Source organism: Lacerta agilis, chromosome 12, assembly GCF_009819535.1.
Source record: "Lacerta agilis isolate rLacAgi1 chromosome 12, rLacAgi1.pri, whole genome shotgun sequence".
Taxonomy (NCBI): Eukaryota; Metazoa; Chordata; class Lepidosauria; order Squamata; family Lacertidae; genus Lacerta; species Lacerta agilis.
In genome coordinates, this window is record NC_046323.1 from 50627898 (window position 1) to 50648350 (window position 20453).

At 45.8% G+C, this 20453-nt stretch overlaps 2 protein-coding genes across 2 annotated transcripts in view; both read right to left on the bottom strand.

Annotated features, from left to right (window-relative positions):
* Nucleotides 1-20453, bottom strand: part of OBSCN (obscurin, cytoskeletal calmodulin and titin-interacting RhoGEF) — a 216747-nt gene continuing 196294 nt past the window's right edge. The window contains exons 111-117 of the mRNA XM_033166000.1: nucleotides 19151-19321; nucleotides 16544-16634; nucleotides 13758-13997; nucleotides 12868-13091; nucleotides 4713-4788; nucleotides 1926-2075; nucleotides 1-637 (exon numbers count right to left, since the gene is read on the bottom strand). Coding sequence (XP_033021891.1) covers nucleotides 463-637; nucleotides 1926-2075; nucleotides 4713-4788; nucleotides 12868-13091; nucleotides 13758-13997; nucleotides 16544-16634; nucleotides 19151-19321 — 1127 coding nt within the window. The 3' untranslated portion in view covers nucleotides 1-462. The remainder of the gene's footprint in view (nucleotides 638-1925; nucleotides 2076-4712; nucleotides 4789-12867; nucleotides 13092-13757; nucleotides 13998-16543; nucleotides 16635-19150; nucleotides 19322-20453) is intronic.
* LOC117056114 (5-beta-cholestane-3-alpha,7-alpha-diol 12-alpha-hydroxylase-like) lies at nucleotides 9751-11460 on the bottom strand. Its single transcript, XM_033166233.1, has one exon. The coding sequence runs from the start codon at nucleotides 11419-11421 to the stop codon at nucleotides 9892-9894; it is 1530 nt and encodes a 509-aa protein (XP_033022124.1). The 5' UTR covers nucleotides 11422-11460; the 3' UTR covers nucleotides 9751-9891.

The following is a 20453-nucleotide window of genomic DNA, read 5'->3' on the forward strand; positions in this document are numbered from 1 at the left end:
TTCAAGGCCTTTCTAACATTTTCAGATTGGAGCATCCAAAACTGGCAAGTACACAATCACCAAAGAAGGAGATTCCAGACGTTAGCCATAGATTCCAACAATGAACTGTTCTTGAGAGACAGGAAAATTCCCATGATGTTTCATCTAACCCATTATTATTGCCTCCCACCTTAAGTACACCACGATTGTTCCACTCTGTAATGGACATCTTCAGATAATCAATATTGTAGGATAAATGAGAGATGTGCATGACCTGCGACTTGGTATCCATTCATGAAAATACAGATTATGATTACTGTGGATACATAAATATGCAGATGAGCAGCAATCCTTTGACTCACACCTACTTGTGACCATCCCTTTTCAGTCCAGAAGCCAGAAATTATAATAAAACATTCCGAGGTGTGAGTAGGATCATGTGGAGATGGAAGTCTGAGAGTGATTCTCTCTGAATGTGTTTCACTACACGGTCATCAGGCCATACTTGGAACAGAGTAGAGCTCTTTTTCTTTCCCGCTCAGCTAGAAAGTTCCTCAGTTTAGTGGTGGAGAAAGTAACTGTTGCTTGTTGCCTCTCATCCAAACCTGTTTCCTGCAGCCATGGAGACTGAAGGCATTCAGATGCTGTTGGCCGCCTCCTAGTAGAGAAAAAGAATGACAGGTCCTAGGATCAGTTGTTTTGCTATCTCCAAGTGAAGGGAACTAATTCTGCTCATTTCTCATCTGCTCGCAGTCATGGGATAGAATGTATACTTTACCCCTGATTAGTATTAGAGCGATTATTCCACCATGCTTGGGGAGCGGCCTCAGCTCAGCAGAAGAACACAATCGGAAGGTATGGGGCAGGGAGAGAAAGAAATCAAATCTCTCACTTCTCCATTTAAAAGGATTTCAGGTAGATCTTGGGGAGGGGGGGACTCTTGCCTGAGGCATTAGAGAACTACTGCCAGCTGAGTGGGATGGACAGAAGGATGTTGTGATGTATTGGAAGTGTGCTGGCCTGTGAGTGCACTGCACCCAACTAGTGATGTGCTACAGACAAGTGATGTCTGCTCTTATCTACCTGCAGAATTCAGCAGAGCCAAGTAGCTGGAGAACTGGCCAGTGCCTAGCACCATTCTTTTGGGATGCTAGGTTTTTGCTTGCCCAAAATAGGGGATGAATGAGTGGTCCATTGTAGCCTAGTCTCACTATACTCCAACCACACACCAATATTGTTCTCTTCCACCTGGCTCTAAAAGGAGCCCAGGTGGGAGTGTGTTTGCAGAGGGGAGGGAAATGGGGCACACTGGCAATTACCAGCATGCAGAGGAGAGGGTGGAAGATCTAAAAGGTTTTCCTGCCTTCTCCTTCTCTTCCTTTTCCACAATGCAAAGGTGGCACCCAGTCCTCCCTCCCCTGTATTCAGTGTGATATTGGATGGGTGATATTAGCTGGGAATGACTAGGGATTTTTGTCGTCTTCTGTAATTGGCTGGCAGAAGGGGATTTTCCTTTCCTGCTCTATACTGCATGACAACCTTAGAGCAGTGAGCAGTGGGCGCTGAATAATGAGGTCTATTGCTTTTATCGGCTTTTGGTCACTTAGCAGGTGTTGCGCAGGAAAGAGGTGGGCACAAATGGTGAGAACGCAGAGGCATTTTTCTGTTGAACTGTGATTCTAGAGACAAATGCAGGGCTTGGTAACTCATGGGGATTTTGAAGTTAACTGTCACTTTGAGTTATGTGGCTTGACGGCGGGATGAATCAGGAACACCTCCCTCCTCGCCTTAAGGGTGTTGCAGGGGGGAAAGTTGCTGGGAATAAGGCTAGCTTGACTCACACACTGTCTAATTTCCATTACACACACACACACGGACACACACACTATATAATAATTAACTAATTCTTGTGAAAGGCTGCCTTAGATAAAGAGGGACCTTCGCACCATGGGTTAGAGGATAGTGTGCTTTGTAGGAACGAAACGGCCCCTCCTGAAAGGCCTGCATAGCATTTGTTGAACTTGATTTTCTCTTTCTTCACAAGCCTCCCAAAGTCACAGGCAGCCTCAGAGCTGATCGGGTATTCAGCACTCAGCCTGAGGACAGAGGAAAAGAGTATTAGAAATGGTTCTTTTTGCCCTTTACCATCAACTTGGGCAGAAGCAAAGCAGCACAGAAAAATCTCACAGTCTCCAACACTGATCCAGGGAAGCACACAGATACTGTTTCAAATATATTTCATCAATGCTTTTTTTTAACTAGACTTGTGCTCAGTCCAGATGACCCCTGCCACTGTCAAGTAAGTTCTTCTGGGAGGGATCTCCTCCTTGGTCCAATTCCATGCAGGGTGCATGGAAAAGTGGAAGCACCCACAGGCCCACTCACCACTTAGTCTTTAAGGGCTTCTCCAAGGCTTCCCATTCCTCCTCATCTATTGGTTCTCTCCCACCACCACCACCAGGAAGTGGAGTCGTCACTCTGCCTGGAGTTGGATCATAGCTATCCCAGACCCCATCATGCTCTCATGGCCAATTCACAGCCTCCCCTCGCTTGCCTTCTCTTCTAGCTACAGTCTCAACCAGGGCTTGACTAGCCTGCCTCCTATTCCAAGGAGTGGTAGCATTTTCTCTCTCCATTCTGTCTCTTTCTCTCTCTTCCCCCTTTTCCCCATCTGTTTAAATGCAGCCTTATGACTCCCTTCACACCCTTTCTCTGCTCCCCCTTCAGCTTCCTGTCCAGCTCTTGCCTCCTTCTGACCCTCCAAGACTTGCCTAATGGGCTCCTTTCACCTCCCCCTCTTCTATCTCACCGCCCTTTGTCTCCTGCCACACACTGGGTTCCTTTCACTTACTCCTGTACCTCTTCTACCCATTTCTGTTCTTTATCTCTCCATTTCCCTCTTGCCACCATGCAGCTTGCTTGTGCCTCCACCCCAGCTGATTTTTTTGGTTGTTTGCTGATCTTCAGTTTGGCCAACAAACTTGCAGTTGCCTACAGCCACTCTAGATGATGCTTCTACGGCAGGAGAGGAAAGGAGCCGCCACCCCAAGCTCTGTTATCATGTTAAGCACTTTTCAATATTTATTCATCTCCACCCAACTTTTGACAAGCATCTGATTCTCATTCCCATTTCACAGAAGAGTCTCTCCAGTCTCCATAGGGAACTATGAAGAGCAAGGTTTCTAAGGCACCAGGAGAGCTTATGGCTAATTGGGTTTAGATAAACACATCTGCCCCACCTCAGGTATTGTCAGGGACTGGCAGGAGACACTGAGGAGTGGTGAATGGATTCTGATGATTGGGCACAGAGAGAAGGGGTGTTGGAAGGGATACATGAGCTGGGGAAAGCTGTAGCAGCCAGGAGATGAGAGGCAGAGGCAGGAGAAGCAGCAGGATTGGAGAGTGAAGAACAGGTGCAGGAGGAGGGGGAGATAGGTTAAGCTGGTGTAGAGTCAATGGCTTCCACACCTCCTCTTCCTGCCCCCACCTCTCCTGCTCCACTGTCTCCCAGGACCAGAAGAGGACTGAAGCAGGAGTAGCAAGAGCTTACACATAGGCATAGTCTTCGCCTGCTTGCATGCAGCTTGGGTGGGGGAGATACATAAGACAAGGTTGGGAGGGGGCTCTCAGTTCCAGCAGCTGCCTCTTCAGGTGCACATCTAGGAGCAGCTGAGAGGTGTAGGACTGGTGGACATGCCTTCCCTAATTTGCAAGTGTACTTTTGACAATAAAGAGTTAATTCCTCACTCTGGACATTCCATACCTGACAGCACCATGACAGGTATCAAAAAGTTGCTTGTCTGCAAAACCCTTCTTGTTCCAAGCCCTTAACAGTGTCTGGGAGGAAATTTCTACCACCACCATGCTCCTGCAGAGTAGGAGCTCTACCACTGCAGTCACTCTGCAGTTTAGGGAAGTTTTTAGTCTGTGATATTTTAACGTATTTTAATATTTGTTGGAAGCCGCCCAGAATGGCTGGGGAGACCCAGCCAGATGGGCGGGGTACAAATAATAAATTATTATTGTTGTTGTTATTATTACTCAAGGCAGCAGCAACAACATTGGAAAGTTGGGGGGTGGCGGCAGGCAGATCAGGTCTAATTCCTGCACCAGCTTCAGGCTGGCACAATGATCTGGCTCAGATCATATCCGATTTCATCCTGTGCTGGCTGTGCAAGCACCTTGGGATCCAGTGGGTCTTGGGCTGGCCCATCCCAGTCTTCAAAATGCCCCACTTTGGGGGCTTTGCCCATGGGGATACTTTCACCCACACATTCTGTAGATGGAGGGGCGAGGTCTGCACTGGCGGAGTGACACAAACATCACTCTGCTAGCAGGAGTTGAAGGACGCTTCCACTCCATGCAAACTGGCCCAGCCCAGCTCCATTTGTGTGAGTGATCTGGATTGCAGCCTTAGAAATCTTAATGATACAGGAGTCTGGGATCAGTTAAGAGGTGGCCTTCTGACTCAAGTGGACAGTAGAGGAGCAGTGGAAGCAGGAGGGGCAAATAGAGACAAATAATGCTTATGCATTTCTTAGCCATCAAAGGTCAAGAAGCAATTATTACACACTGGCTATTATTGTGTGAAATAACAGAATCCTGGTGAATTTCTGCTCCAAGCCTCCTTTGCATGTTTTCTCCAGATCTGCTGTGCTTTGGTGGATTTTTAGTTAATTATCCCTTTCCCAAACAGCCACACACCCAAGAAAACGAAACTTGAAAAGACTTACATGATGAAAGCTGTTACTCCAACAGCCCAGATGTCTGTCTGTGGAACAGCTCCTTTATCTGCCAGAAGTTCTGAAGCTAAGAAGACACATTGGAATTAGGGAAGCTTCCTTAGAAATGCAAACGTTGGTACTTACCATGATAAGCTTCTCCTCTGTAGGGAGGAAGGGGATCCTTTGTGGGCTGCTGCTACCCACCTCTCCACTGGCAGGAAGTCAAACTTTTGAGAGGGTACACCCGCCCTCGCTACCGTGTTTCTCATAAAATAAGACGTACCTATAAAATAAGCCATGGCAGGATTTTCAAGCGTTCACGAAATATAAGACATACCCCGAAAATAAGCCGTAGTGCTGGGCGCAGTTCTGGAGGGCGCCAAGGAAGAGGAAGAGGCTTGTCGGGTTGGCGCCCAGAACCGGATGTTGCTGCTGCTGCAGCCCCATCAAAATGCCCAGCAGCGCATGCCATGTGAAGCCCCAAGCCAACGGGACCCAGCAGTGCTCTGTATGGTAGCAATTTGAACCCTCCTCCTCCTGTGGCTCAGGGCACTCCGCGCGGTGCTGCTGGGCGCTTTGTCAGCACTTCAGCAGCTTCAGCAGCAGCAGCAGCAGCAGCAGCAGCCAGTTCCGGGCGCCGAGCTGCGGCAGGAAGAGGAAGAGGCTTGCCAGGTCGGCGCCCAGCAGCGCCGTGCGGAGCGCCCTGAGCCTCTGGGAACCAGCAGGAGGAGGAGGTGGCCTGCCAGGTCGGCGTCCAGCAGGGCCGTGCACCCCGAGCCAGCTGGACCCAGCAGCAGAAACGCTGGCCACGGCAGGAGGAGGCAGGCGCCCAGAACCATACGGTACTTAATAAAAAAATAAGACACACCCCGAAAATAAGCCATAGGCTTGTTTTCTTGAGAAAAATAAATATAAGACAGTGTCTTATTTTATGAGAAACACGTAGTTCAATTTGTGTGTAAGCTAGTTAACCAATAGCCAAAAAATAAACATCATAAAAAGGTAGGAAAAGAGCACAACCTGTTAAGGGAAAAGAACAGTGTTCCCCCTGTGCAAACATAACATTCTGTTACAGGTAGGTAGCCGTGTTGGTCTGCCATAGTCGAAACAAAATAAAAAAATAAAAAAATTCCTTCCAGTAGCACCTTAGAGACCAACTAATTTTGTTCTTGGTATGAGGTTTCATGTGCATGTAGTGGAGGAAGGGAATCCGGTGTAGGATGTGTCTCTGTGGGCTCATACCTCAGTGGTGTTCACCACCTGTCAAAGCTCTTGGCTTCCAAAGGAGACCCTGGCTGAGGCTTGTCTAGCTTGCAATGCCTCCCAAAGCCGGAAGGCAAGGACCAGGTGGTTGCCCTGCTTATGCCACCCAGAGGAGATTGGGTCCCAAACAGTGCTTCCCAAAGAGGCCCCCACTCATAGCATCTGGTAATGCCAGCTTTCATCCAGTGTGCTAATGACACTGAGGAGGCCTTGTGCCCCCTGGATCTGGGCTGCAAGGAGACAATCATGGAGACAATTCCTCTGTGCACCTTAGATCCTGATGGCCCTCCACATGTCTAGAGAGTGCCATTCCATCTCCCTATCCAACTTGGGTTTTGGGCAGAAGGAAGGGAGGACCACTTCTTGAGCCCTGTGGAAGATGGTATTAACCTTTGGGGTGAAGATGGGGTTTAACTGAAGTGTGACAGAATCCTTCTGAATGATACCTATCTCTTTGCGGATAGAAAGGGCTGTAATCTCTGATACCCGCCGGACTGAGGAGATAGCCACCAAAAAAGAGCCTTCCAGCTAACCAATCCTCAGGGGCTCAAAGAGCAGTATGCTATGGAGGTCCCAGGTGGGGAACCTGTACACCATAGGTGGTTTCATCTGCACTGCCCACTTCAAGAAGCATTTGATCAAGGACAGGGAAGCCAGAGAGGCTCCTGCTGATCTGAATCCTGACCCCAAGGTAAGCCACCTGTTATGGAGGGTGTTGGGGCAGAGACCTTGGTCCAAGTCATCCTGTAGGAAGGCCAGGATGTCTGGTATCTGTCCCGCTAGGGAATCCATCTTCTTTCTATGTACCCAGCTGACTAAGGTCTACCAGGTGAATTTATAGATGTGCTGGGTGGAGTGGAGTGTCGGCAGGAAGCTAGGATGGTAATGATTACCATCCTAATTCTCTTAGGCCCTCCCTCTCAACAACAGGTATGGAGTTGTAGCCAATCTGACTCTGGGTGGTGGACTTATCGCTGTTACACCAGGTCCCTCCTGTAGGGTAGGGGCTAAGGGTCTGCCACTGATAAAGCCAGTTTTGTGAACCAGCCCCCCCCCCCCCCAGCAAGAAGGGAGTCACTACAATAATCTCATCTGGTGCAAATCTAACAAATCTGGTGCAAGTCTCGATTAGAGCAGTGGGAGGAAAGGTGTATAGAAGCCCTGTACCCAGCCAGGCCAGGGTCAGCGTCAGGGCATCCATGCCCATCACTCCCTGAGTCCTGAATCAGGAGAAGAACTCCACCTTTTGGTCTTTTGAACTTGTGAACAGATCTACTTTTGGAAGACCACAGCAACCCACACTTTGCTGGAACACCTGTGGAAAAAGGTTCCACACCTGCTTGGGAGACCTGTTGGTGGCTGAGCATGTCGGCTCAAATGCTGGAGGTGCCTGATACATGTTCTGCTGATAGAGATTCTAGATACGGTTCTGCCCTAGACAGGAGGTTGGTGGCCTCTTGCACGAGGACCTGCCACTTGGTTCCACGTTCTTTGCATGTATATGGTTTGGTGGCAGTGTTTTTCTATTGGCGAGAGTCTGTGCTGATCAAGATGTTGTCCAGATGTTGTTCCTTAGATGGGCCACCACAGCTACCAGCAACTTCAAGAACATCCTGGGGATGAGGACCAATCCAAGGTGAGGCATTTGTACTGGAGATTCCTGCCCTGGTATGCAAAATGCAGAAATCTGCAATGGGCTGGGTAAACTGCTATGTGGAGGTAGGCATTGATCAGGTCCAGGGAAGCAACAATGTCCCCAGGCATGAGGCCTTCTAGAATGGTCTTCAAGGTCTACATTCTGAATTTCTTTTGAGATCCTGGATGACCCTCCATTTTCCCAACTTCTTTGGAACCATAATGAGAATAGCATAGGTATGAGTAATGAATGTTGGAAGTGTAAACAAGTAGAAGGTACCTTCTATCACATGTGGTGGACGTGCCCAAAGGTAAAGGACTTCTGGGAGAAAATTTATAATGAACTTAAAAAAGTGTTGAAAAACACGTTCACTAAGAAACCAGAAGCCTTTCTGCTGGGCATGACCAACCATGAGATTCCCAACCAAGATAGAATATTCTTTATGTATGCCACAACAGCTGCTAGGATTTTAATTGCTAAGAGATGGAAAACTGAAGAGCTACCAACAGTCGAAGAATGGCAAATGAAGTTGATTGAGTATATGGAACTCGCAGAACTGACCGCGAAACTCTGAGACCAGAGGGAGGAGAAGGTGCAAGAAGATTGGAAGAAATTTAAAGACTATTTGAAAAGATGTGAAAAGATAGAAATTTGAAATTGAAATCAGTGGATATAATAGGCGATAGTATAAAATGTTAGTTTAAAATAGGATATAAGTAGGCAGAATTGTGATTTTGTGTAATTTTGTTAAGAATAAGATTATAGATATAAGATAATAGATAAGATTTAAGATTAGTTGTGAAAGAGGAATTTAAAGTGGTTATAAAGTTACTATAGTATATTTGAAATGAACGCAGAAGAGAGGATGTGAGGAAGTCCCCCAAGTAAGATATAAATAAGATAAGAATAGATAAATAGACGTTGTTGTGAGGTTTTGTTTTTGTTTTTGTTTTAGTTATGTTGTCATGTATTGTATCAGTTTTGTGTTTTGTATTTTGTATTTGTATTTTGTATGTATTTTTTGTATTTTTTTTTCTTTTAAAATACCAATAAATTCTTATAAAGAAAATAGAAATGATAACGATGGGCAACGGAACAATTAACAGATTAAAATGGTTTACAGCACATAAAAAAACCATAATGAGAATAGCGTAGCAGTCAGATTCCTCCTTATGATTCTGGCACAGGCTCTATTGCCCTGATATCCAGCAAATGCTGTATCGCCTGAAACATCAGGAGATGTATCTGTGATTTCTTGGAGTGAGCAGAGGAAATGAAATGGGGGTGGGGGGAGGGAGAGAGCTGCTCAAACTTTATCCTGTAATGCTCCTGGTCATGACTTTCCAGGAACTGAGGAAGTTCTGCACCTTCCCCTACATCAGAAGCGCTGGTCTGAGTCAGGGCTGTTGCTGTTGCTGGGACTGCCTCCTGCCTCCCCTGTGGTTACTACCCTGAGGCTGCTTGAAGAAGGTGTTCTGCCTACACTGGTTTCTTGTTTATATTGCACAAATTGCATTTTTAAAGAAATAAAACAACTTCCTTCTTAAAGGAAATGTGTTTTCTCTGAGAAATGTGAGTGCATCAAATATGTTGTTTACAGAAATGCTTACTGTAAATTAATTATTATTTGTTTTCATTCCTCTCTTACATGTTTTGCAATAAGATTCAGGTTGGCTTCTCCTAGTATACTATTAATCCATGCAGTTACAGTCGAAGTGAATTATTTTCCTTCAAAGTAAAAGTTAAGAAAGCAAGCTTTACAAACCCTTTGAGCAACTACTACGAAGAGTCAGCATCACCAAAACATAAAAAAAAAACCAGTCAGGACCCACAACACAATTGAGGATCAATTAATGAGTCAACTTTAGTAGGAGCCAAAAAGTAAAGCAAAGTATTAACTCTCTTTCTCCCCAATCTACCACCAATTATTTGGGCTTCTTATTTTCAAGATACCGCAAGACAGACAAACGGCAATATCCCTGGAGACATGAAAATGGATACTTGTTGACAGGCATTGATCAACAGCAGCAAAACTGAAAATACCAAAATGTATTGAATAAGCATCTTTTGCAAGACAGCCAGGAGAATTGCACATGATTATGAAATGTTCACAAAGCAGACTGGACAGACCTGACACTCTTTTTACGGTACAACAGGCCAGGTATAGGCAACAATACGCGGGGAAAATGTGACCAGGTGCAGGGCATACGATTGTTTTCTTTTTAAACTTAATTTGGCCTGAAGATTCACAGGTATGTGATACCACGTTGCTTGCTCTGCCTCCTACCTTCAGTGGCGAAGTCGATACCTGAACTGAACATCGTGTGTGGGCTGCATTACACCAAACCCACAGCGGCTCTTGGTTACGGGAGGGATTTCCTCCTCCATGTTAACCAGCTGCATATCGAAGTATGTCAGCATCAGGAAGGCAAAGAGTTTTAGCTCATTGGTAGCAAAGAATCGCCCAGGGCACATGGACCCTGCACCCCAAGGCATGGAGAAATATTTCACCTTTCCCCCATTCTTATAGAATTTCTTTTTTGTGCCATCTAGGCTGAGGAACCTGTCATATTTGAAAACATGGGGATCTGGGTGGATTTCGGGATCCATATGTGCTGCCACAAAGGGGAAAAGTGCAACTCTGTCTCCTTTGCGCAGAAGGTATTTTCTTCCATCATTCATCTGGATTTCTAGATCCACCATCACAGCCCTGATCAACAGTGGTGTTGTTGCCAGTCTCAAAGTCTCTTGCACAGCACTGTCCAAGATGGGGGTCTTGTCTAACATCTCCTTGGTGACATTAAGCACTGGACCCCCTGCCCTCACTTCCTGGCCAGATTCTCCCACCACTCTGTCCACTTCTTTCCTCACCTCATCCATTGCCTTGGGATTTTTCATCAGGTAGGCAAGAAGCCAGAAGGCAGCTGGGCCAGAATTAGCTTGAAGTGCCCAGAGCAACGTAAAAAAAAGTCGCCCCTGCATGTATTCAGGAATCCCAGCCTCATCCAGCTGCTCTTGCAGGTCAGTTACCCAGCCACTGATATTTTCCTTTTTATATACTTCCTTTACAGACAAGATGTTCCAGAAGTGTCTCTTCAGAGACTCAGCTTCTTTTTTATCTCTGGGAGACAGCGTGGAAGAAGCTAGTCCCGGGAAAAGATTATCAAATTTGCAAAACTCTACAAATACATCTTCAGAGTCAGCTAGGTCACTCCTCTCAGCATCTTCTTTGTCCTTTTCACCTTTACTTTGTGCATTTCCAAACACAGCAAGATATCCAGCCTTGAAGACCATGTTGTAGCTGAAGTGGAACAATCCACCCTGTTTCCAGGATTTCTGCCCTCCTGCTGAACTCAGGCTATGCCACATCACTCTATGCAAGCTGTCCATCATGGTCTGGGTCATCACCATGAGTCCATTGCCCCTGAGGTGCTTTGTGTTGGCTGTCTCTAGTATCTTATGAGTCATTTCTGAATGCTGAAACCCAAACACTTGGTCCACAATTTGTGATACATATAAAGTGAAATCCAGCCTGGTTCTTGCTTCATTCACAATAGCTCCAAAGGAGAGTGGGTCCATCACAAAAGTGAAATAGTATCCTCCAAGCAATACCGTGAAGATATCCCCATGCTTCTTCTGCATCCTTTGTAAGAAGTCAATGCCGTCCTTTTGGAAGTGCAATCCATGTCCAAGCCACGGAATGAGGCCTTTATCTAAAGGGGGTTCTTTGGCTCTCCTCTGGCGGAATGCCCCCACCAGGTAGAGCCCCCCCAATATGCATGCCAGGATGGCACATAGGACCATCACCCAGAAAGCCATCTCTCGGAGCTCTGTGATACAAAAGCACAAGCCGGCTCTTGCAGAAAAACAGGTGGTTATAAAAAGTTGCTTCGTTTATCATGAATCTAGGTGGAGCCAGTAAGCAGAGCAAGCAAATGTTAACCCTTGCTAAGGTTAATTTATTTGCACTAAAATAAGATCCAGTGTACCTTATGCCAGGGGTGGCCAACTCCCAAGAGACTGTGATCTACTCACAGAGTTAAAAACTGGCAGTGATCTACCTCCTTTTTTGTGGTTCGGGTCAAAGTTGTTGAGTTTTTTCAGGGAAGAGGTAAAATGTTGAGCTTTTTCAGGGGGGCCACAGTTGTTCAGCTTCTTTGGGGGGACCCAATGATCTACCAGTGATCTACCGCAGACATCCAGTGATCTACTGGTAGATCACGATCTACCTGTTGGACATGCCTGCCTTATGCAAAGAAAACCATAAAGATAATTAACAAACTGGGATTTGGGATGGATGGAGGTATTTCTTTTTAATTCCCATTGTAGTTAATTAATTTTTTAAATAAAAAGCCCTATAAATTGGATGTACTCAGTTTTTAAGCACCTATCTTCTTCATTCTTCTTAAGCAACATATATTAATAGATCTAATTTAGGAACAAAAGAAGGGAGGCAATAAAATGAGGAAGGGTGGGAGAGGGAATGTGGATGACAAAAGGGGGAGGTGAAAATCAAATATAGGACAAGAATTTCAGGGCAAAGGAGGAAAAAGAAGTGGGGGGTTAGTGATGCAGTGGTGGGAAGTGGAGGCAAGGTTACTAAATTCACACTACCTGAAGCAATATGCAAACCAAACAAAGGTTGATTTATTGCACACTTTCCCTCCTCCAAAACTGTAAACAGCCATTGTGCACTGTATAGAAACATGTGGTCTTTCCTTCTCCCTGCTCCAAAGGAGTGGAGTTTCTGTCACTCACTGCAAGTGTCTCCTGCCTCTTAAGGCCAGCTGTTCTTTGTTGCCCTTTGATTTCCTGGCTCCACAACCCCTGGCTTTTGCCAGAGAGAATGTGAGGACAGCGAATTCAATCTATAATAATGAGTAACTTGCTGGGCTGGAGCCAGGGTCATTGAGCTGAGTGCAATGCTGAAGTTAAGCTATTTGCGATGTGGAGCTACAACTGATAACACAATAGTTTTGATAAGTGGCTCTGTAGTCTTGCTCTGAGTTGGGGGAAGGGCCGCCAAGGTGGAACACGCACTCTGCATGTGGGAAGACCCAGCTTAAAACCCTTGCTTTTCTAGTCAAAGAGTCTTAGGTAGCAGGACTTTGAATAAACCCCATCTGAAGCTTTAGAGTGCCACAGCCAAATAGAGACTGGGTTACATGGCCCAACTGTCCAACTCAAGATGTGATCACCGAGTTCACCAGGCCTTTCAGACCCTTGATCCAAGAAAAGGCACATAACAAATCACTGATTACTCACCCATAGTTTCTACATAGTCCGTGCACCCATCGAGGGTAATGATTCTGTTGGGTTCATAGAACTGTGCGTTGCCAAAGTCCAGGAGTTTGAGCAGGTTTGGTTCAGTGATAATCATATTTTCAGACCTCAGATCCAAGTGCAGGATATTCTGAGCATGGAGGTATTCAACAGCACTAAGAATCTGCCACAGATAGTCTCTGACTTCCACCTCTGAATAGGATGGCCTAGAAAAGAGAACCTGGTTACACCACAACACTTTCTTAATTCTCCATAAGACTATAATCAGTTGGTGTTAAGCAAGGTATGCACATAAATACTTGACTGAAAGCAAACTCAAAGGGCATTTTTTCTAGATTGTGCTGGATGGGTGTTTGTGTGAGCATATCACTAAAGAAAAGGCAGAGATTATTTTAAAAGCTACATTTCTCAGACCTTTCTTACTGTGTGTGTCTCTGTGTGTATAATACATAAATATGCACATGTAGTGTAGATACACACAAAACAAACAAACAAAGAGAGAGAGGTGTGTGTGTATATAATCTGCCAGATTTCTGGGGATTTTAAGGTTTTGGTAACCAACTTGTAAAAAAACACAACCCCACTATACTTAAGTAATGTAAAATAAGGAAGTAGTTTTCCAGCCAAAGCCAGGGGTTATTGCAACAGGAGACGCCATAACTTCTGTGACTACCACTTCCTCTTGTTTTAAAGGTGGGGCCTGCTTTGGAAAACATTGAAGACTACTGGTCTATACTTGTCTTCTTCATCTGGCACCTTCACAATGGGTTGCCTATGGAAATTTTACAATGGAACCTCTGAAAACTGTATTCTGAGGAGGAGAAAAGAGTCCTCCACAGTTTTTGTGGCTTTTGTTGGACAAGCAGGCTTACCTTCCAGCTAAAGCATTGAGAAGCTCAGGGCCAACACAAAGTTCTGTGATGAGCACCAGGTGGCGTGGGCTCACGTAGGCCCCCTGCAGCTGCCCAATGTTGGTGTGGTGAAGCTTCCTCAGGATGTGATACTCCTGGAGCACATCTTCCTTTTCTTCCTGCCTATAGGGAATGATCTTGGCAGCCAAAGCATTTCCGCTAAGCTTTTCTCTGCACTGTTTGATGATGCTGAAGCGCCCTCTGTCCCGAGGTGGAGCAACAAAGAAGGGGAAGAAAGGTAACAGAAGTTTGAGCTGAATGTTATTCCTTACCTGGTGATACCCCACCCACCCACATTCTGCCATGCTTTGAGAAGACTGTCCTACTGTCAGCCAGTGTGGTATAGTGGTTAAGAGTGGTGGACTCGTAATCTGGTGAACAGGGTTTGCGTCCCCACTCCACATGCAGCTGCTGGGTGACCTTGGGCTAGTCACACTTCTCTGAAGTCTCTCAGCCTCACTTTGTTGTGGGGGAGGAAGGGAAAGGAGAATGTTAGCCGCTTTGAGACTCCTTCAGGTAGTGATAAAGCGGAATATCAAATCCAAACTCTTCTTCTTCTTCTTCTACTAGGATGGCTTAGGAGTGGCTAAGGGGGGGGGAGCTGCTGCTGTAGGACCACTAAAAAGGACTCACAGTAGTCGATACAAACTGTTGCCTGCAACAGGTAGGTAGCCGTGTTGGTCTGCCATAGTCAAAACAAAATAATAATAAAAATTCCTTCCAGTAGCACCTTAGAGACCAACTAAGTTTGTTCTTGGTATGAGCTTTCGTGTGCATGCACACTTCTTCAGATACACTGAAACAGAAGTCACCAGACCCTTATATATAGTGAGAGAGTGAGGAGGGGTATTACTCAGAAGGGTGGTGGGAATGGGTGATTGGCTGATAGGTGTGGTAAACCTGTTGATGACTGTTAACTACTGCAATTGCTCTTACAGGAAAAAGCAAGGGGTGAGATGGCTAAAGATAGCTTTATCATGTATAATGAGATAAGAATCCAATGTCTTTGTTCAGACCTGGTCTCTCCATGGTTTTAAGTTTGGTAATTAGTTGCAATTCAGTAACTTCTCTTTCCAGTCTATTTCTGAAATTCCTTTGTATTAAGACAGCTACTTTGACATCTTTTATAGAATGTCCTGGGAGATTGAAGTGTTCTACTGGTTTCTCTGTCTTGTGATTCCTGGTATCAGATTTATGTCCATTTATCCTTTGGCGTAGGGTTTGTTGTCAATGAGTTTTGTCAACCACACTTTCCGACTGATAAAAACCAGGCACAGCTGTAAATTTGTAAGCCAGGCAATGAAAGACACCCTAGGAGTGCCTGACAGCACAAGGTCAGACTTATCTTCTACCCTCCCCCTTAGAAAAAAAGAAGAGGTGTGGAAGGGTTTATGGCTATCTCCTCCCTCTCCAGCTTTGACTCCTCCTCAGTTTGCAATCCCCTCTATTGGCGGACCAGATACAGATGCAGTACTGCATATCCAGGCAAGCTATTACCATTGTAATAGGGGGAAATGCACACCCCCTTATTTACTTAATTTATTACCAGCCTATCTGGCCTATAAAGGTAAATCTACCTCTGACCGTTAGGTCCAGTCGTGTCCGACTCTGGGGTTGCGGTGCTCATCTCGCGTTATTGGCCGAGGGAGCCGGCGTACAGCTTCCGGGTCATGTGGCCAGCATGACTAAGCCACTTCTGGTGAACCAGAGCAGTGCACGGAAACGCCGTTTACCTTCCCGCCGGAGCGGTACCAATTTATCTACTTGCACTTTGACATGCTTTCGAACTTCTAGGTGGGCAGGAGCTGGGACCAAGCAATGGGAGCTCATCCTGTCGCGGGGATTCGAACCGCCAACCTTCCGATCGGCAAGCCCTAGGCTCAGTGGTTTAGATCACAGTGCCACCAGCGTCCCCTACAGAGGCCCTTAAATACTACATAACCAGAACAGGGGTGGGATTTGGTGCTGCTGCAGGGGGGCCTTTTTTTTTTTTTTTTTAAAGATTTTATTATTTTCCAATAAAACACCAAAAAACACAATTAAACAACAACACAAGGTATAAAAACAACAATAAAAATAATAACAATAACAATACCAATAAACATAAAAAGAAAAAAGAACATATACATACCTTAACCATTACCTATCTTTATACTTTCCTTGTTACTAACTTCTTAATTTGGGGGACTTCCCCCATTCCCTCCACTGTCTTCAAAGTCAAAAACATCTTAAAGGTAGCTTTATATCTTGTTCATTTAACAATTGCTCGAATTTTTGATATGCTTAACTTTACACAATCATGATCTTAATCAACTATAAATCTTATCTTAATGTCAAGACTTAACTCCTATTTAACAAATAAATCATTCATTCAAAAATTTTCTTTTGCCAGTTTTATCAAATATAACCCTACTAAAGCCTCTAATTTATCTCTGCTCAAATATTCAATTTTACTGATTTAACTAAATAGTCTTTAAATTTTTTCCACTCTCGTGACACCGTCTCCTCCCTCTGGTTGCAGGGGGGCCTTTTAGAGAGCAAAGAAGGGGAGTAGGGCATTTCTTTAGGGCACATTATTCCTCATCAACACGTATACGCACTGAGCGAATCATGCCTGCCCAGAGCAGCATTTTCCTTTCTTAAAAAACTTGCTTCCTGCTTAGCAGTCTGAATTTCTCCACATATAAAACTTGGAGGAATCCGACTAAGTGGTTACTAAGGAGCAGTGAGCCAATTGAAATCTGTACCTTTTAATTTCCGTCTGGAAGGCATACGTCTGGTGGGTTGGCTGAGCAGGAGCGGTCATTTGGCTGTCCTCTGGGTCCACAGTCTGGAATGCTGCGGGGTTGGGGTGGTATGGGAGAAGCAGAGACAGAAGTAGGAAAATGCCAAAGCACGCAATCAGTGTTGAAAGAGAAAAATAGCTGTTGATGCAATGAAAATCCCCAGCATCGGTTTCCAAGGCTGCTTTCAGTCAATCAAGCCCTAGACAATCAAGAGTGTTGTTCGTTTCCCAAATATCCCATGACCATGGAAGGACGTTTCAACATCCCAGGGGCATTCCAGGAAGGGTGCCAGCTGGAGAGGTGTCTTGCAGAGATGCCAGAAAGCAATGCAAGGTTGTTGTTTTTTTAAAGTAAAAAAGGAAGACCACCCCTTAGCCACCCCATGACCACTGATTAATGAAGTTGTTATAAAGTTCCAAATGCTCATAAAACACGCCTGAAAATGTCACCAAAACTTTTAGAAAAACGACTACCTCTTTTGAGGGGCTAGGAGGTGAGGAGGACTTCTGTGAAACTGTTGGATGGAGCTCAGCACAGCATTAATGTGCAGTTATTTTAAAGAAATTATAAAGGCTTCCATGTGTTCTGGGCTATCTATGCTATGTTTATTTTATTGTTCTAAGCCACCCTAGGACCTTATGGTAAAGGGTGAGTAAGAAATCTGTCAGGGTGCTGCCCTCATCTCAAGGCAAAGGGTTGCCAGGGCTTTCTCACTATCGCGAGCCCCCTCCCCACCTGCTCATCAATTCGTCTTCCTCCAATGAGGGAGGCAATGGTCCCTCTAGTGGGGAGGGGGAGACGGGAAGGGGAAGTAGGAGTCAGGGCTCTGACAGGGAAGGAGAGCCCTCGCATCAAGCAGGGACTGGAGGTGAGGCGCCTCTTCCGTCTCCCCACTTGCACAGGGGGGGAGGGAGTACGCAGAGGGGGGAGGCGGGGGTTCCGCATCCCACGGCTTTTAGGCTGGGCAAAGAACCGGAAAGAGTCATTCCCGGACTCTGCCGAAGGATGAGCTAGACGTACTTTTGTGGCTGCACTGTACATATCTGCACAATAAAGAAACCTAGTTTTAGAAACCTCGGCGTCAGGCTGGTTACTCATGAGCAATCACTGAAAACCCCTACAAAATCTAATAATGCTAATAATAACAGCAGCAGTGCACCCCCCCCAAAAGGCAGTAACTGTCATGCCAAATGGCACATCTGAGGCCTATGCTGCTAATATAATATAATTGCAACCATCAATATTACTATTACTGGATTTATTGCGCACCCATCACCAGCAGATCACAGGGTTGGTTACACCTATTCAAAATTCAGAACAGTTAAAACAAATGACGGGAATAGGGTGGGCTCTGAAAATACACATCTCAGGTGTAAAAGATCAGGGTAAAGAGGAGCATTTTCGGCATTCCCCCGAAAGCTGTGTAGCGAAGAAGTCACACACATCTCTGTGTGGAGGGAATTCCACAACTTAGGGGCTGCCACATAGGAGAAGGCATACCACTCGAACTTCTGAGGGAGGTGGAACTACCAAGAGGACCCCTCTGTCTATCTTAGCACCTGGGAGGGTCTATGGGGAATGAAGTTCCAGAGCTCACTGCGTGATGTTTAAAATAGTGAGCTCTCAGGCACTGCCAGCAGAGTTCCTACATATGCTCTAAAAATTCTAAGTTGCCTATTCCTGTGGCAGTGCCTCCCTAAGGATAGGCAAATCTGTTAATTTCCGTTTCTCTCATTTTCTCATTTTTCCAATCTTAGGTTCACTTTGCCACATTTTCACATAGGTTGTGATTTTAAACAAGATAAAAGGTCCTCATGATAATTCTCCTAATATGCATTCTACTAATATATTCTTGTATATAATTGCATGATATGCATTGTTTTGCAAAGCATTCCCCCCCCCAAAATAATGCATTCCTGCATGTTATTTTCACTAATTTATGCATTTATATGTATAATCAACCCTATTATATGCCTTTTTCTACACATCACTTGCAAAATTCGGAGAAGCGCATCAAAGCACAGCTGGGTTCCCATTTGCATATCGTTTCATAAAGTGTGAAATATGTAAATCTGTCTTTAAATGTCAGCTGAATTGACTTTCTCCCTAGTCCCTCCTGCCCCATAGAAAGCTGCTCCTGAAAACAAGATGGTGCTCAGACTTGACCTCCAATGGGGAACAAGGAGCTGAAACTGGGACAGCAGCAGCAGCAGCAACAACAACAACAACAACAACAACAACAACAACAACAACAACAACAACAACAACATGAAGAGAAGGCCTGGGCCTTGCACATGCAGTTGGGTTTGTCTCCTGGATTCCGGTGAAATGGCAGAAGTCATGAGACCTGTTCACCCCCCCCCCCCCCTTAGCTGTGGTGTTTGGGAGCGTTCTTTCCATGGAGGAACAAAGGCAGAAATGTAAAGATAAGGATTCCAGCCTGAATGAGAAGGACGGAGGAAACAACAGAACCCTGTCAGCGCATGTGGCTATAAATGGCATTTCCAGGCTTATGCTGCTGAAGAAGAAAAGTACAGGAACTCTACTCAGTGTGGATTATGTTGTTACCTGCTGGATCCGTGTCACCAATTCTCACTTTGGCAGTTGGGTTGCTATACGGCCCTACACCACTTTTGCTGATGCAGGCAAACCGGAAGGATAACACCAAACCCCGAGGGAGATGCTCAGCAGTGTAGCAGCACTCCGAGATGTCACTGGCCAGAGTCTTCCATTCACCATCTGGGCCAACAAAAGAGAAGAATGAAGTTTAGTATTTAAATACAGCAGGCTGCACGTAACAATGTCATATTTTGAGCTGATGTGCTTGGATTAGGATGCACAGGGAGGGAGATTTCCAGCTATTGCAGAAATGAATATTCTGTCTTCTACCACTTTAGACAGGTGCACTATTAAAGAGATGTGTGTGATCTCTCAAAAGCACAATATTCAGTTCTGCATCCGTCCTTCTCCCCTCTCTATGTGATTTCATTTTTTAAAATGAATTTTATGTTACTTCAAGCTGTTTCCTTGAAAGCAGCCTCATACTTTGCGTGGCCAGGCAGAGTCCCCCAAACCCCATGCAGCCCCTGAGCAGAATAATGACACAAGACAACGTGCTATGGGATTAAAATTGGCCACAACTTTATTAAGATTCAGATGTAGGAAGACCTTGGCTAAGGCATTGGGCCTTTATCCTTCCCAGCCCCCCAGCAGGGGGTCTGGGTAACTTCAGGGTTATCCAACATGTGTGGGGATTGGGCTAAGTCTGGAGAACATGTGTTCAAGCAGATAGCCCGCCCCCCGTTTGCCGCTGTTGGAGGGGCAGGGCAATGACAATCTCTGGGCGTATGGCCAATGCCTTCCCCCAAGCCCCTTTAATGAGAACCCTGTTATTGCCGCCGCACTGGGGGCATGGAGTTACCGCCCCATGCCTCCCATTTAGGGAGATGAGTAAAGGATTCCGCCCAAGGCCTGCAACCGCCAAAGTTGTGATGAATTGCTACGGGAAAGGCGAAACCTGCCAATGCAGGGAAAATCCTTTCTGGCACTTCAACAGCGGCCTTGGCATAGCAGCGCCTGCATGCCTGTGGAAAAGAGGTTAACCTGTAAAGTAAGCGTTAATTGAGTGAGTGGGGGGTGGGAGAAGCTCTGGAGCCGACTGCTGCTTCTCAAGTAAGCTACACCCTCTATTGTGCGGGCTGGGTAGTCCCTCCTCCCACCTGGCCAATCCCCATGGCAACACCTCCCCAGGCGGGATTGGCGGCTGACTGGGGTAGGCGGAGACCACAGGTATCTTGCCCGGGAAGGTGGTGCCAGTCCGAATTGCCAGGTGCTGCTGTGGGGTCTAAGGGGGCTGCGCGCGACCACGCAA